The following is a 17,741-nucleotide window of genomic DNA, read 5'->3' as shown; positions in this document are numbered from 1 at the left end:
TCCTGTCCGCTGAGCATACAGAAGGGGCTGGAAGACTACAGCTCTGATGTTGAGTGATGTCACGCTGTACTGTGGGGCTGTGTGGAGGAGCCAGGTCACAGGAAGTGCCCAGTGTCCGCTCCCAGTGACCTTGTGAGCTGAAGCCCCATGGACGGAGCCTCAGTTTCTTCTCTGGAAAGTGAGGACATTAATTTCTTGCCTGTCTTCTTCACAGAGTTCAAAGATCTGTAAAAGCACGATGAGCATCATAAGGAAGTAATGGATGTTGTTCTCACACAAACCTGAGACCACAGTAAGTTAATGTGAGCAAGTTAAAGATAGAGAAGCTCTTCTTTTTGAGGCAGACTGAATGATTTCCCTTCCCCTGCCTCGAAAGATTTTTCTGGCACTGCATCTCATTATCAAGTGAGAAAACTTAATGATGGATTATTCTCCAACACATCAAAGGAGAGAAGGAAGCAGGTGACAGGTTGCATTTCCCTTTTGCTTGCGGCCAGGTACAGCCAGGAGAAAGGAGGATAAAGTGCTCTTCCCTTGTCTGTCCTGCACAGTCTGTGTGGCTGAGTATTCTGATAAATGGTAAATGCAGAATGACGTGAAAGGCATATAGTGAGGTGGCTAAGAGCATGGGCTCCTGCCATGCCCGACTAGCTCAGCTGGAGGAGTGTGTGACTCCTGATCTCAGGGTTGTGGGTTCAAGCCCCACGTGGGGCATGGAGATTATTTAAATAAAATCTTAAGGAAAAAAAAAAAAGGATGGGCTCCCAATCAGCCTCCTAAACTTGAATCCTGTCTGTGACTCAAACTCTTTAAGCCTTAGTTTCCTCACCTGTAAGAAACAGACATGAAGAGTTCCTGCCTCATAGTGGTGTTGTGAGATGTCAGTGTGGGGAGACAGGGAGACTTCTTGTTCAGTGACGAGGAGGGTTAACAGTGGGGATAACCACTACTCAGCCTTCAATTAACTGATGAACCTGAAAGAAGATACTTGACATCTCCCTACAGGAAGTACCCATTCTATTCTACTTGTCTCTGCCGTAAGCTGTAAAGAGCTGCCACAGCTCAGGGAGGTCTAGGGTGAAGCGGCAGACTGCGTAAATCTGTCAGATTCGGGAGTTTTCTTGCCCACGTTCTCCATGTTGGCTGGTCAATGTTAAAGGTGAGGCTTCGCTATTCCCTCCGCTTTAATCTTCTTTTTTTTTTCTTCTGGAGAGAAAGAGAGAGACAGAGAGAGCACAAGCAGGGGGAGAGGCAGAGGGAGAGGGAGAAGAAGGCACCCTGCTGAGCAGGGAGCCCGACTCAGGGCTCCATCCCAGGACCTGAAGATCATGACCTGAGCCGAAGGCAGACGTTTAACCATCTGAGCCACCCAGGTGCCCCTAAGCTTTAATCTTTTATTTCTCACTTGGTTTAGACCAAGCAAACGATGGCCTGTGCCCTATTTCTGTTTGGTGTGACAGAGAAGAATGGATTTTACATTGTCCGAGGATGGAGAAAATCCAAAAGAAGAGTAATATTTTATGACCCGTGAAATTGATATGAAATTTGGATTTCAGTCTACTTGAAAAAAAGTTGTATTGACGCACAGTCACATTCATTTGCCTGGGGCTGCTTTCACGCTACGACGGCAGAGTTGAGGAGTCATGACAGAAGCTGTACGGCCCACCACACCTCCAAAATTTGCCATCCTCCCCCTACAGAAACCATTTTCTGACCCCTGGGTTGGACTGTGGGGCTGTTTGGGGCACCTGGGTGGCTCAGTGGGTTAAGCCTCTGCCTTTGGCTCTCCTCATGATCTCAGGGTCCTGGGATCAAGCCCCACATCAGGCTCTCTGCTGAGCAGGGAGCCTGCTTCCCCCTCTCTCTGCCTGCCTCTCTGCCTACTTGTGATCTCTTTCTCTGTCAAATAAATAAATAAAATCTTTAAATCATTGGTTCTCCTGGAACCCCTGGAATCCCTCTGTGAGGATTAAAGGCATGAATTCACGTAAGGTAATGAGAGGAGTGTCTGGCCTGTCGTAAGCCCTGTCGTAAGAGAGTGATGTTGTTGTTGCTGCTGCTCCTGCTCAACTCTCTTGGGGGCTGAAAGGGTGGAGTCGCTGGAGAGTTCAGGAATTGTACAGCCTAGGCTGGTGGTGGTATTGATCATGAAGTAGCAAGAAGATTGCCATGGACCGAACTGTGTGGCCCTCAAAGTTCAGTGGTGAGGCATGAACTCCCAGTGGGACTGCATCTGAAAACAGGGTCTTCAGAGAGGTAATTCAGGTTCATGGATGACTTAAGGTTCATGAGGTCATGAGGGTGGTGTCCTCATTAGATGGGACTGCAGATCTTATAAGAAGAGAGAAGGGAGGGGCATGTAGAGGGAAGCCCACGTGAGGACCAAGCAAGCAGGAGGTCATCTTCAAACCCAGGGGAGATGCCTCAGAAGAAACCAACCCTGCTGACACCCTTATCTTGGACTTCCAGCCTCCCGACCTGTGAAAAAATAAATTTCTATTGTTTCGGCCTCCCAGTCTGTGGTATTTTGTGATGGCAGCCTGAATGAGTCCAAAGATGGGAGGGACTGAACGGTGACTCTGAAGTGGTGACTAACACAATGAAGCCCCTCGGCATCACGGTCAAACTTATCCCCACTAGAAGAACCTTGACGGTTTCTAGCTGGGCTGCGCATTTCAGTTCAAGTCTACCCACCTAGTTACCAATCTGTCTGTTTCGCTTTATAATTTGATGACAGCTTGAGAAAATGCTAGCATTTCTTTTTTCCTCTTTGAAATCCAGTATCATTATTTGACATTCACGTATCTTCATGGGGATGTTTTGTCTGCTTGAGGCCCTGGACCACACACGGTCAATTTGACTTGGTGGAGTCCAGAGACTGGGTCACTGAAATCAGTCTTACAGACACTGTATCATAAAATGGAAGCCTTGAAGCACGATTCACTAAAACTCATGCTCACCCATTAAACTGCATTCAAATCTTGAGAAAGGTACATCTGTTAAGCAAAGCATATGTTTTGCTGACATTTAAGGAACTTGTTTTCACCTGCCTGGAAGCTTTTCTGTATTACACAGCCTGCTGAGTTATAACAAGAGAGTGGACGTGCCCACAGCTTTAGGTCAGTTGCTTCGTGTGAGAACACTGTGTACTGTTCAAAAGTATTATAGTCTGCTGTGTTCAGGACACCGCAAAAATGTAGTTGCTGAATTGTGAATTGTTCTTGTGGGTGAAGATGAAAGAATGATGGGAAGAAATCCACATAATAACTACAAAAAACGAATCTACATAGAACTTTGTAAAAATACCTGAGACAGGAGAAAATAAGCAAGAACAGTAAACAGGAACCAAATTTACATCTACTGGAGGAGACTGTCAGCAGTTGTACCTAATTCTTTGTTCACTATTACAGCTAATTTCTTCACAAAGTTGCTCTTTGATAAAAGCAATGAATTAGTATTCATAAGTAAGTCATCACCGAATTTAAATAGGGGCCATCACATTAAAATAGGGAGCGTTTTGCTTCTCCCCTGGTGGTGATTACCCAGAATAGAAAGGAGATTATGTAATGATGTATGACATGTTGGCTAACTGAATGTAATTAAAAGGAAAAAAAGGAGATTATGTATTTAAACAGGTACACAGAAAACTTTCCCTTTGCCCAGCTAGACTCAGTATAAGTTCCTTCCCACCTGCGGTAGGCAGGATAATGCCCCTCACCAAAGATGTCTGCATCCTAACACGTGACTGTGTCAACTCACATGGCAAAGGGAAACTGAGGCAGCTAATCAGCTGGCATAGGATAGGGACACTGTCCTGGATTATGCAGAGGGGCCCAAAGCAGTCACAGGGGGAGTCAAAACACAGCGTCAGAGAGATGTAGCCATGAGAAAGACAACCAGCCATGGTTGGCTTTGAAGGTGGAAGGGGTCACAAGTCAAGGAATGCAGTCAGTTTCCAGAAGCTGGAAAAGGCAAGAAAATGGCTTTTCCCCTAGAGCCTCCAGGAAGGCACACAGTCTCGCCTACACCCTGAGTTTTGTGCTGCGTAACTGTAATGTAATAGATTTGTGTTGTTTGAAGCTCTGAGGTTGTGGTGCTGTTTCGGCCGCAAGAGGAAACTCATTTAGTATCTGAAAAAGGAGGGATGGCAGCCCCAGCCTTGGTCCCATAAGCACAACACACTGAGGTTACTGGGGGACCTTTTCGTTTTTGAGAGCCTCCTTTGGTGAACAGGGGCTAGAGACCGCACTCTCCTTCCTCTGGACACTGTACTTTGCATACTGTTTAGGCATCCATCTCTCCCTGACACAGTGTCAGGGAACCCTATCCCATCTAGTCCCCCCCAGATCCCGAGGGCTGGGATCGCCTACACCAGCCCGCTCTATCCCCGGGCCTGAGTGATGGATTCAGGGATTGGCACAAGAAGTCTGGTCAGCAAAGCTCAAGGAGCTACTTGCTGGGGATTCCGGGATGGCAACCCCCTTACTCTTCTTGGAGTCTACCTGGAAGAGGGGCTCACCTTCACTGGACAGAAAGAGGGAGCGGCCTCGAAGTTGCCGGCACCACATCTGGATCACAAGTGCGGCCGCCCTTAAGATGTAGCAGAGGAGAAGGCAGAGAGGAGAAATGAGAAAATCTCATTTTGGCAGACACGGCAGAGGCCCTAAGAAAAACCTACCTCTGGACGTTTCAAATATGTCAACTAATGAATTTATTTCCCTAAGCTCCTCTGAGTTGTTTTTTTTTTTTTTTTCCTATTTCTTGTCATCTGAGAGGTTCCTCACTGACAGAAGGGTCTGCAGTTTCTGGAACTCTCCCTGTTATGAGAACGGATCTTGGGGCTGAAGCATGACCACCTGAAGCTGTGTGGTATAAATAGTGATCCACAAACTGTTCTTGATACAGGCAGTAAAATCTTGATGGAACTGTGTAAAGTAAGGATCATTCCCACATGCATCCGTTTCTACTAATACTGTATTGTGCAAAGCAAAGATGGCCCATGTTTAAAAAAATATTCACAAATTTGTGCATTTCTCTGAGATAAGACTCCCTCCACACACTATCCATTTGGAAGCAATTCTCCATGGGTCTCTCATGTTTCCGACCTCTTGTGAGCAGAGGACTAGCTTCCTTTGTTCAGGACCATCTTTTCCAGAAGATGTTTATAGAGCAGACTGCCTTGGAACATACAGTGTTTCCCTCTGGGACAAAGGGCAGGCTTATTTACCCACCCATGGTCTTCCTCGGGGATGGTGGTCGGGGGAGGCAGGCTTGCTCTCTGTTACATAAGACTCTGTTTCTCTAGGCTGAGGGTTCCTCTCCTGTTATGCAACCCATTGTGTGTACAGATGGCCATCTCCCGTGGGAACTGGGGCCCATGGGAACCCCGGCCATAACACACCGCTGCTCTGGTCACTGCAATTGCGGTGAGAAACACAGTCCCTTGTCTCTGACCCATGAGTTTTGTGTCTTCCGCCAGGATCTGCAAACCACGGCAGGCTCACTTGTTGGTTAGAAGGAGTGCGGCCAACTTGCTTGCAAACAGGGTCAGACCTTAAGACCTATCACAGTCCTCAACACCACGTAAAACTGTTAAGTTTTGCTTGGAATTGAATCAAATCAGTGAGGTAAAAATAATAGATCATGCTGATCCCAGGCTCTGATTTGCATATGTATATATACCTTTGAGTAACAAAAATTGGGGAAGGAGTTATTTTAAAGTGCGATCTGCCCATTAAACAAAAATATTCTGTTATAGGGATTATAGAGTGAAATAAGGGAAAAATGACTTTCCTGGTTCGATATCTGGGATCCAGTGGTGGCCTCTTCTTTCTGGATTAGTCCAGGACACTCCTGGTCCATCCCCAGACTGGGGATGTGTGCAGCTCTGGCAGGAAAGGAACTGCCTCTTCTCCTGAAGCTCCCCCACGTCTGTCCGTTTACTTCTTGTTACTGGTTCTCACTTTGCACAGTGCCCCAGTCTGATACCCCATCTGCTATTTCCTGACCTTCGACTCTAGCTTACCTGCATTCCTTGGCTCCTGATAGAGCAAGAAAATAAAATCACTGCTAAAGAAACAATAACCAACTGAGGCTGGCCAGGAATTCCTGCGTCTCTGTGTGACGGGGATAGAGAATGCCATGGGTGGACAGGGGGTGAAGGGGAGCCAGCACATCTCAGGAAGGGCTGCTCTTCTGTTTACAAGAGCACATGAATGAGTCTAGGTGATCAGGACAAGGCAAGGCACCCTCCCCAGTGCACCCAGGCTGGTGCACGGGAGGAAAGACAGGTAAGTGCGTACAACCCTGTAAAAGGTGTCCTCCCTGGTGTCATTGCATTTTGGATCTCGGTACCAGCAGGAGACACAGAAGAGTTTGTTTTTGTTTGCAGAGGTTGCTGAAACTCAGAGAAGAAAATAAAGGCCCAGGCAAGAGACATGGTGTTTGGAAGGAAGCGTGCCGGGAGGCTGGAGGCTGGAGGTAAGGAGCAGAGGTGCTCTCCATGCCCGCAATGAGGGGCAGCCAGTGACCCGAGTGGGGACACCATGGGGTCTTCTGAGAGGGGGGCAGGGGTACCCTGGAAGCTCCTCATCTGCAGTGCTGGGCTCTGACTGGATGCTGCCCTGAAACCACCCAAACCACCAGGATTCCATCCAAGCCCCCTCTGCCATTCTGCCCACACCGCTGGAAGCCCGTCCTGGGCAAGCGGGGCTTGCTGCTCAGCTCCTGTGATCGTGCTTCTTGGATCCACCATGGCTCCTGTGTCAGAGGGAGCACAGCCACTCCCTGAGGAGGTGCCACAAATCCCACAGGAGCCCTCAGAGCGTGCTTTGCTTTGGTCCTTATTCTGTGTTAAAATGGTCTAGCTGTTGGAGCTCGCGCCTAAGAGGTAACCTGTCTGGCATTGCTTGTTCAGGGGTCCCTCCCCAAATCCTACTACCCATCTTGCCCGGAGTCGTGCAGCAAACAATGAATCCAGCAAAAGAAGCTGCGTGGCCCTCCGCCACCTCACTCACTTGAGAGGGGAGAAGGAAAGAAGGCAGCCCCAGAGGAGCCGAATCCAGAGGCTGTGCGTGCTCAGTGGGGAGCAGAGCTGTCCCTCTGCAGAGACCGTGTGTGGGGAGGGTATGAGCAACCCTGCACCCTCCACGTCTGCCCTCCAGCTCTCAACCCTCAGCTCCTAATCCGTCAGACGGAAGGTGGCAGCCTAGGGCCAGGCCCTCATGGGCTGTAGGTACTGCTAAGCACCTTGGAGCCTGGTCCCACCTTATAAGGAAAGCTGTGCCACTTTGAGAATCACATCTGCCTGCAGCTGCCTACAGTTGCGTCAACCTCAGCGTGGCTGGCTCTCAGGCACCTCCAGGGGGACGGGCTGGGAAGGCAGTGGAGAGCGAACTAGGATCAGCAAGCGGAGAGCCTGCAGACCCCCGCTGTCCAGAGCAGGGACTGGGCGATGTCGGGGGCTGAGACTCGGGCTCTCCTCGAGAGGCAGGCAGAAACGAAGCACATCCTGGGTAATGAACTAACTTGTAGTTACTGGGACTAGAAAATGTGAACACATCTTTAACCCGGGAAGGAAGAGGCAAAAAAAGGAAGGGACTTTCAAGAGCTTCGTGTCTTTGTTGTAGATTTATTTATTTACTTTAGAGAAAGAGAGGGAGAGACAGTGCGTGAGTGGGGCAGGGAGGGGGCAAAGGGAGAGGGAGAGGGGATCTCAAGCAGACTCCGCCCTGAGTGCAGAGCCCAACCTGGGGCTCAATCTTAGGACTCTGGGACCATGACCTTAGAACTGAGCAGAAATCAAGAGTCCAACCTTAAAGGACTGAGCCACTTAGGCTCCTCAGTTTCTTAGTTTTGAAGGACAGATCAGGTTGGGTCGGATGAGGCGGAAATGGTGGACGGACAGATGCGAAGGAGAGGCTGAGCTAGTGGAAATCACAGCTCCCGTGTGGATTTCTACTCTTCTTCCCTACTGTGGAGCGGTGTGGTTTTAACAGTTAGGGGCCCTTTACACACGTGGTCATTGCCTGGGGAGTGCTTGGTAAATACTGTCTGAAAGAAAATTTGCCTAGTTTCATCACAATATTTACCATGTTCCTTTGCATACAATACACTTAATTCAATTAATGTTTAATTGAATTTCTTTTATCTTCCCACCACATCTCTACATTATTAGAATAACAGCTTTCCCTCACAAATTCCTTTGTAATCCAATTAGTTAAAGTCTTTTTTCTTAGACATTTCTTACCATTCTACATAGATAATTTAGGTACACTTCTGTATTGTCTCAGGAGAGTTACTTCAACTATGTCCTTCTCTGATGGGGGAAACCCACCTCACAGAAGTGAAAGGATGCTAAGCAAGACTATATAGAATGAATGAATGAATGATTTTTAAAAAGATTTTATTTATTTATAAATATTTATTTATTTATTTGACAGAGAGAGGGAGAGAGAGAGAGCACAAGCAGGGGGAGCGACAGGCAGAGGGAGAAGCAGGCTCCCCGATGAGCAAGGAGCCCAATGTGGGGCTCTATCCCAGGACCCAGCAATCACGATTGGAGCCAAAGGCAGACGTTGAAACAACTGAGCCAATTAGGTGCCCTAGAATTTAAATGTCTATATTGAATCCTGAGTTTTTCTCCTTCTTCCAATGACGAAAGAAGAGAAAATTAGACAAAAATGCATTAAGAAAATATTTGCAAATTATACATCCAACAAGGATCATATCCAGGATATAGAAAGAACTCTGGCAACTGAATAATAAGAAGACAAATGGCCCAATTAAAAGCAGGTAAAGGTATGAAATAGTTCTCCAAAGAAGATACACGGATAGCCAATAAGAACATGAGAAGAGGGCACCTGGGTGGCTCAGTTGGCTAAGCGACTGCCTTCAGCTCAGGTCATGATCCCAGAGTCCTGGGATCGGGTCCCACATCAGGCTCCCTGCTCCATGGGGAGTCTGCTTCTCCCTCTGATCTTCTCCCGTCTCATGCTCTCTCTCACTGTCTCTCTCTCAAATAAATAAATAAAATTTAAAAAAAAAGAAGAACATGAGAAGACACTTAACATTAGTAGTCGTTAGGGAAGTGCCTATCAAAACCACAATGAGATACCACTTCAAACCCACTAGGATGGCCATCATAAACAAGCATACAATAACAAGTGTTGGTGAGGATGTGGAGAAACTGGAAACCTTATACATTGCTGATGGGAAGAGAAAATGGCACAACCAGTGAAGAAAACATTCGGTTCCTCAAAAAGTTAAACATATACTTACCTTATGACCCAGCAGTTCTGGTCCACTCTTAGGAGGATACCAAAGAGAATTGGGGGGGAAAAAAAAGTACAAAAACTTCCAAATATTCATGGTAGCATAATTCATAACAGCCAAAACATGGAAGCAAATGTCCATCAACTGATGAATAGATCAATAAAAACAGATAAATAGAATGCAGCATATTCAGACAATAAAATGGTATTTGGCCATAAGAAGGAATGAAATACTGATACATGCTAAAACATAATGAACCCTGAAAGCTGATAAGGGCAAAACTCTCTAAAGATCTACAAGGGAGGGGCGCTTGGGTAGCTCAATTGGTTAAAGCCTCTGCCTTTGGCTCAGGTCATGATCCCAGGGGCCTGGGATCGAGCCCCACACTGGGCTCTCTGCTTGGCCGGGAGCCTGCTTCCCTTCCTCTCTCTCTGCCTACCTCTCTGCCTCTCTGTCAAATAAATAAATAAAATCTTAAAAAAAAAAATAAAGATCTACAAGGGAAACCATTCTAGATTTCTTTCTAAGTCAGCATGACTGTTCATAAACTTTGTTCCAACCCAAAGCCTGATTTACGGACCTCCACACATACATTGTACACCTGCTTTGTGAAGGAGTAGCCCAAAGGAAACCATCTTGTCCTTGAGATAGTGATCAATGTTCCTGCTCCCTGAATTCCTTAATGATAAAACTCTTGATTCCTGCCTATATGCAAATCCATAATCTTGTGAGCTTCTAACAGGATGTAAAAAGTATATAACCTTGTAAAAATGATTCATTCTCTGGAGTACTTTCTTCCCTATGAAGAGCACGTTTCCCTGGCAGCTATCCTAACTTGGGCTCGATTAAACGCTCTTTCTTGCTGTTAGAGATTCTAAAAGATTTGTTCACTTTGCATTGACAAAGCATCGTGCTAAGTGAGAGAAATCAGTCATAAAAAGCATACATTATATAATTCCACTTATAGGAAATGTCCAGAATAGACACATTCAATAGATACACAAAATAGATTAGCACTTTCCAGAGGCTAAGGGCCTTGTAAGAAAACCCTTACATCTATCTTAACAACCCTAAAAGCTTTCTGGAAAGTGTATGTTTACGGGAGTTACATCCTTATCATGAATTCAAATCGTTTCAGCTCAAGGTAGAATCACGTCTAACAGGTGACTGATGGGGAAAGGTAGGCAGAGATGTGGGAAAGAGGCGGTATAAAGATAGAAGAACCAGAATCATCGGTGGACCTGTGAAACGAGTGCCCTGGGAACCACGAGGACAGAACTTCATGGAGCTGAAAGGAAATTACGGAGAAAGAGGTGGCCACGGGTTCCTGGGAGTGCTGACCCGGGAAATGAGTAGAAGACAGGAGAGAATACCCGAACATCTGCTTGGGAAGCCTTCTCCCCGCACAGCTGCCTTCTCTCCCAGACAGCTCTTCTGAAAGCAACTCAGGTTAATGTGAGCTGCAGGACTGCAGGGATGTGTAGGCAAGAGAGAAGAGGCAAAGTGAACCTGGACAGAGAGCCATCTGTTTAGAAGATTTATATGTTGCCTTCAAGGGGAATGAACAAAATTCAGTGAAGAGAAATTGAATTCAGCTTCTTCATCTGATGAGGGCTGGGCCCAGCGCTTTGAAACGCATGTCACGTTTCAGGTAGACAAAGTGCAGACAGAGATGCATCTTGGCCGCTAGCAGGCGAGCCGTTGCAAGCACATGCTTACACTGTGTGCTCACTTGCCTGAACTCTTCTAGAAAAGGATGAAAAAGAGAGACTTCCACACACAGCTCTTGGGGCACAAATCCCAGAGCCTGCATTTGGCATTAGACTGGGCTAAGGTTTTTTAGCTACTGTTCAACATCATCTTTTCTTCCTACAAGAATGGTTAAAATGATGTAGGCTAAGGGACATTCCTATTTCCGGAATTTCTTGCTATTTTATGCAAAGAAACGATTAAACTCAGTGCACTATTTCAGTCGCACGTGCTCAACAAGCATTTAGCCTGTGCTCATGGCATAAAGGCAGACCAGCCCTCCCATCAACACCCTCCCATGTTTCACCAAAGGAGCTTCTCGTCCTGTCAAAGTGCCTGCCACATGCCGGGGCTGCTCAGAGGAGCAGGCGGGAACCTGTGTCCAAGCACATTGTCCCAAACTCTCTAGTGTGAGCAGCACTTTTTTGATGTATGATTCTTTAAGGTTGAATTGCCTCTGCAACATGCACCCCTCCAAGCAAATCATTCTGAGGGACCATCGTTTCTCAAGGGATCCCACTGTGTTTTACACGCCCACCCGGCTGCAATCCACTCACAATCTGGCACCTGCCTCTCAGAAACTAGATTCCTTTACAATCCAAAATTTTAGCATCTCCTCTAACGCCCAACCACACTGAGCCCTGGTCAATTAAAGAGCTTTGACAAGGGGCGCCTGGGTGGCTCAGTGGGTTAAAGCCTCTGCCTTCGGCTCAGGTCAAGATCTCAGGGTCCTGAGATCGAGCCCCGCATCGGGCTCTCTGCTCGGCGGGGAGCCTGCTTCCTCCTCTCTCTCTCTGCCTGCCTCTCTGCCTACTTGTGATCTGTCTCTCTCTCTCTCTCTGTCAAGTAAATAAATAAAATCTTTTAAAAAAAAAAAAAAGAGCTTTGACAAGCTCCTTGTTTGGGCAGGGATGCCCTCAGGTGGGGGGAAATGAATGAGCCATGCCAATATTTCATGCCTTTTGGGGGAAAAGTAAACAGGTGTTCTCAGATCCTTTTTTTTTTTTTTTTTTAGATTTTATTTATTTATTTGAGAGAGAGAGAGAGCACAAGCAGATGGAGGGGCAGAGGAAGAGGGAGAAGCAGGCTCCCCAATGAGTAGGGAGCCCAACATGGGGTTTGATCTCAGGACCCTGGGATCATAACCTGAGTCGAAGGCAGACACTTAACTGACTGAGCCACCCAGGTGCCCCTCAGATCTTTCTTTCTTGATAACTGAGTCGAAACCTAGCCTGTGTCTCAATTATCAGACTTTTTTCATTGCAGGGATAATGGTGCTGATAAGCCCCTTTAGGTTCTATTGATTTCCAGGTCTTCAAAATGAAGATTCATCTAATGCCAATGAGCAGAATGTCACTCAACAGAAGAGCCCTCCCTGGCCCAGACGACTTGCTTCGCCTTGGTTCTCTGAGAAGATGCAAAGCCTAAGCTCCACAGTGTTCAGGCCTGCAAACTCCATAAGGAAAGATGTTTCCGCAGAAGAGAAATGTCTCCAGTGGGCTTTCTTTGTCAATCAATATTTATTGGATGTCCATACCACTGGGTCTCTGCTCTGAGCATAAATTCGCTTAGGCATAGGAGCCTCTCTACATGCTGGTGTCTTCGAGGGGAGAGGAAAACGAGAGAGCGGGGGTTGCTCATTGCTGGTGAAAGCTTGTAAAGTGGAGTCTTATTCTCAATCTGTCATGTTATCCTGAGCTGAGAAACCTGAGACTCGTCCCTTAGGAACCACCAATCCTATCCTTTTTCAGTACCGAAAGGCGCTTTCTGCTAATTATCCAGTCAGATTCTTTTTCCAGATGATCTCCTCCAGGAAGAAGGGCAGGGTGATAGCACCCAATTCGATATGCCTTGGGTGGGAATCAAGACAACTGTGTGCAATTAACTAAGTCTAGTATCTTTACTGTGACATTTTAGGGTATGTTCAGGGACCAGAGGATCAGGGTGGTAAAAAGTTTGGGGGGAACCTCATAGCTAGATGGGATGGATTATCCCAGGCTGAATTTTACAGATTCACTGAAAAACTCTTTAAGGTCCCCATAAACCTGTAAGATATGGAGAAGTACTCGTTCCTTTGCTTATTCTCAAGATGTTGGCCTTACCCAGCTTCAATTAAGGAAAGGACATTTGCTGTGTATTCTCTTCATCATTAAACTTCCTGAGAGTTTTGGATACTCAATGTCTTTCAACCATAGCAGTTTAAAAAAAAATACATACACACACACACACACACACACACACACACACACACACACACACACATATTTATTTATTTATTTGACAGAGAGAGAGAGAGAGAGAGAGAGAGAATAAGCAGCGGGAGCAGCAGACAGAGTGAGAGAGAGAAGCAGGTTCTCCACTGAGCAGGGAGCCTGATGGGCCTTGATCCCAGGACCTTGGGATCATGACATGAGCTGAAGTCAGATGCTTAACCACTGAGCCACCTAGGCATTCCACCCCGCCCCCTATAGCAGTTTAGATCCAACTTCATCGTTAATCTACAGGCCAGCTGATAGACCCAAGTATCATTTTTGGGAGGCATGATCTGTGTCAGCATACATGTGGTATTACTGAATGAAAAACACTTCTTATATACAATGGAATATTCCTCAGCCAAGATAAAAAGGGAATTCTGCCACTGGGGACAACATGGATGGCCCCTGAGGACATTATGTTGAGCAAGAAATGTCTAACAGAGAAAGACAAATATGGTCTCATGTACATTTGGAATCCAAAATAAGCCAAACTCACCAAAGCAGAGAGTAGGATGGCAGTTACCAGGCAATGAGGATTGGGGGAAATTGGGGAGATGTTGGTCAAAGGATACAGACATGCAGTTGGAAGATGGATAAGTTTCGGATAGCTAACGCACAGCACAGCGATCAAAGGCAATGATAATACATTATATCCTTCAAAGTTGCTAGGAGACCAGATCTTAAATGTTCTCACTCCAAAAAATAAATGGCAATTATGGAATGTGACAGAGGTGTTAGCGAATGCCATGGTGTAATCACACTGTAATATACAAATGTATCAAATCAACCTGTTGTGCACCTTAAACGTACGATATTACATGGCAATTACATCTCAGTTAAAAAAAAGCATTTCTTAGCTACATGCTAAACACCTGTATCAGCTTTGATGACAACAAGCTTTTAGGTTAAACCTCTCAAATTAATAAAACTAGGATATCAACCAACTATTAAGCCAATTAGCAAAGACACAGGCTCTCTTCTCTATTTTGAGGGGGAGGCAGGCTCCCGGCCACGCAAGGATTTTGTTATTTTTCCCAATGAAAGCATTTAAGCAGGGAATTCCAGGATCTGACATGGATTCCGAGGAATTCATCTTGAGATGAACTCAAGGTGACAGAGCAGACTGGGGCGGGGAGGGGGGGACCAGTGGAGGTGACTGACATATACGCCCTCAGAACGGTAATAGTTGGATATGTGTGTGACAGGACATGCACGTTTGCACACACACGTGCACGCACACACACTCACACCCACAGCTATCTGTCTGCGTGTGGAGCTCTACTAGCAGAGGGCCGATCAGCCTGCCCTCGCAGTACAATCAGATGCCCTGGGCTTACCCTCGGGCAGGAACTGTGCTCAGCCCTCATTCTGGGGCTGTGGTCCCTGGAAAGGGGGCTCACCAACCCGTCCCAGTGCAGACTCCGCCGGCACCAGAGCCGACCCTGATGCATGCAGAGGCAGGCTGTAGCTGAAATGCCCCGTGGGCCATTCAGGAAATGGCTGGGAAGGCACTTCTTTTCCTTCTCTAGAGCATCGGCGGCCACGCTGCTTCCTTCCTGTCTGGCCTTGGTTTGTGGTTCTGTGGCTGCGGGCTCCTCAGCCCCTGCGTGGCCCTCAGGGCCCACACAGCCCTGCGAGGCATCCCACAGAAGACCAGCTCTGGCTTTGTCTGCCCACTTAGGGTGAAATGGGAAAGCCTCCGGCCCTCCCCAGCGGCAGAGAGCAGCAGAGGACTGTGAGCACACAGCCTGCACCGAAAGTGAAGGTACAAAGGCTGTGGTACCTTTTGAATTCCCTTGGACACCAGCTTTAAAGACCGAAGACAATGCTCATTTTTCTGAGTATGAGCTGCCTTCTGAAGGAGGCTTTGATTTATCAATATCATCATGAGAAATGGGAGTTGTTTTTTTGTTTTTTAATCCCGCTGCTCTGTGGGAATTGCTTTGATGTGCTTGACAAAGAGCCCTGGTCACAGTGGCCATCCCTCTGGGCTCTGGGATCAGGTAGGAGGGCCAGCCGGATACAGCCTGGCCGGGCCATAACCTTGAACTTCTTGCATGTTGGGGTAGTTCTTAGTCATGGCCATTTCCACCTGATGCCATGCTATGCTCCTGTGGTCTGAGGAGCTCCCACTTGGTTTGATTATTCAGGGCTCCGGTGTCAGTCTGTCTTTCTTGTGAAGTCTCTGTGCTCATCATCCCCACGATTCTGGAGCCCAAACCCAAAATGTAACACTGAACTTGGACGATGAAGCTCGCACAGAGGAAACACACCTGGGTGCAGGCAGTTCATTGGAAGTAGTGGCCCTGGGGGTGACAACAGACCCACAGCCTGGTCACCTGAGCTGCGGGGCTTCCTATGGCTAAACTTGATGTTTGCGTGCATTTCTTTAAGCTCGATTTTAATGCTTCAGAATCTCAAGCAGGGCAAGCAGGGAGCAGTTCTGAGGAGTTTAGAATGAGTAGCTAGACACAGGGGCACCAAAGGTGGCAGCTCATCCCTCCTCTTCCAGTCCAGATGTGCAATGGTGCTGAGACACCGAGGCCCTCAGGCCCGGCAGGGGTCTGCCTTGGGTCCTGAGCTGAGCTGCCTCGGCCAGCTACCTTGGCTGGTCCTGGGGTTTGCCCTTTCTGCAGCTGGTCAGCATGTACACCATGCAAACAGGCATGCCCAGTTCTTAGGGACCTGTATCCCCCCAGCGAGGACCTCTCGAAGCCAGATTTCTCGGGGCTGCCAGCTTTCAGCTCCTGCTGACGTCTGCCTGGGACTTTCCAGTCCACAATCCCTCCTACACTCTGAGCGCTGCACAGCTGCATGGCTCTGTGTTCTGCTGTCTGTCTCCATGAGCAGGTGTGGCATGGACACGCTCCGGCCTTGTGACGACTTTGAGGATGCCTGACTTAGGAACTGCTCAGACGTTTAGAAGGGTATCCTGGGAATATCCTTCTGGGGCCAGCAAGCGTGGCTGCCCAAGAACAGAGAGACTCTTCCATGAAAGAGGAAACATCCCTTTTTCTGGCTCCTTGCCGGGCCCTAGAGAGGGAACTGGGTCCGCTGAACTGTCTCCAGCCAGATGCAGTCTCTCCTCCTCGTCAGTGCCCAAGGGTAAGAGACGGGGTCTTTTATCTGGGTGACATTTTACAGCACACTGTCGCTTTATTACCACCCCCCAAAAGAATGAATCAGTTTGTTTGCTTAATATGTTTTTTATGTTTTGTGTAAAGAATACCGGAATTTTGGAATTGGGATGAATCCTAGCCTAGTTCCTAAAGTGTCACTACCTTTTACAGGGAAGCGACAGAGTCCTGGGGATTGGGGGACTTGCCTGGGGCCACCTGCTACATTTGCTGCTCCTTAGGGGATGCTGCCAGGCAGCCCCCCACACGAGCTTGGGGCAGAAATCTCCCAGGCAGGATGTGATTTCAGGCTCTACACAAGTGCAGAATTAATGTTCCATCTGCACTTAAGTGTCTTTTCCTTTAGACTTTTTGAAAAAGAGGGTTAAAGAACTTGGGGTCTTTGTGCACACATCTCCGGTTGGGTGGGGAATGGCGGGTTTGAAATTAATTTGAAAAACAATCAACAGAGAATGAACTAGGGAGCCCCTAGAGGGCGGTAAATGGGTTCCATGCTCTGGGTGCCTCACAGACCAACTACTAGATCCCTCCATCACCAGCCTCCCCTCCCTACCTCTTGTCTATCATAACAAGAGCTGCCATTTGCCCACCAGGTATTGTACAAGACCCTCACCCCTCCCAGTAACCCTATGAGGCAGGAATTATTATTCCCATTTCACAGAGGAGGAAGCGGATGCCCCCAAAGTTGAAGCCACTTGCTCCCAACCACACAGCTTGGTGAGTGGCAGAAATCAATCTGATCCCAAAGAGTGGAAAGCCACTCTTGCCACTTCAGGTTGGTGAACACATCACTTGGCATCACAGGGCCCTGCTAAAGTCACGTGACGCAGAGCGGTCCCACCCCACAGCCTCCCTGCTTTATGCAGTGGACCTGGGAAGGCAAGGTCAACCCCTTTGTCTACCTGCAGAACTCTCCTTCCGATTCTGGCAGCAGGAGGGAAGCCATAGGGTTCTTCATCAGATCAGCCACTGCAGGGTCCTTGGGTGTCACATAGAAGAAAGGAGTCCCAGTGCTGTTGTTCAAGGGGCCGTCGCTGATGGGCAGGCAGTTCCCAAACGGCAGTCCTGGGATCTAACAAACAGCGCAAAGGGCTTTTTCAATGCAAGGTTTTGGATTGATGTGAGCTGGGAGCTTCATGTGTGTCTCTGGCCAGGAAATATAACAACGAGGATGGGATCACTGTGGTTTTGACAGGTAGTAAATGAAGGCACAGTGGTTCCCAACTGACCCAGTTCACGCGGGGAGGGCTCCAGAATTTCTACAGAGGAGCTGAACAGGGGCAGTCTGTGTGTAAGAACAGCTAGGAGATTATCCTTGAAGCTGCTG

At 47.7% G+C, this 17,741-nt stretch overlaps 1 protein-coding gene across 1 annotated transcript in view; it reads right to left on the bottom strand.

Annotated features, from left to right (window-relative positions):
• LOC111155960 (cellular repressor of E1A stimulated genes 2) overlaps positions 1-17,741 on the bottom strand; it is a 31,933-nt gene that overhangs the window by 11,894 nt on the left and 2,298 nt on the right. The window contains exon 2 of the mRNA XM_022516441.1: positions 17,317-17,486. Within this exon, the coding sequence (XP_022372149.1) occupies positions 17,317-17,486 (170 nt within the window). The remainder of the gene's footprint in view (positions 1-17,316; positions 17,487-17,741) is intronic.

Source organism: Enhydra lutris, unplaced genomic scaffold (assembly GCF_002288905.1).
Source record: "Enhydra lutris kenyoni isolate GAN:26980312 unplaced genomic scaffold, ASM228890v2 scaffoldscaffold44, whole genome shotgun sequence".
Lineage (NCBI taxonomy): Eukaryota > Metazoa > Chordata > Mammalia > Carnivora > Mustelidae > Enhydra > Enhydra lutris.
Note: the sequence above shows the minus strand (reverse complement) of the source record. Positions and strands in the feature narration are given on the sequence as shown.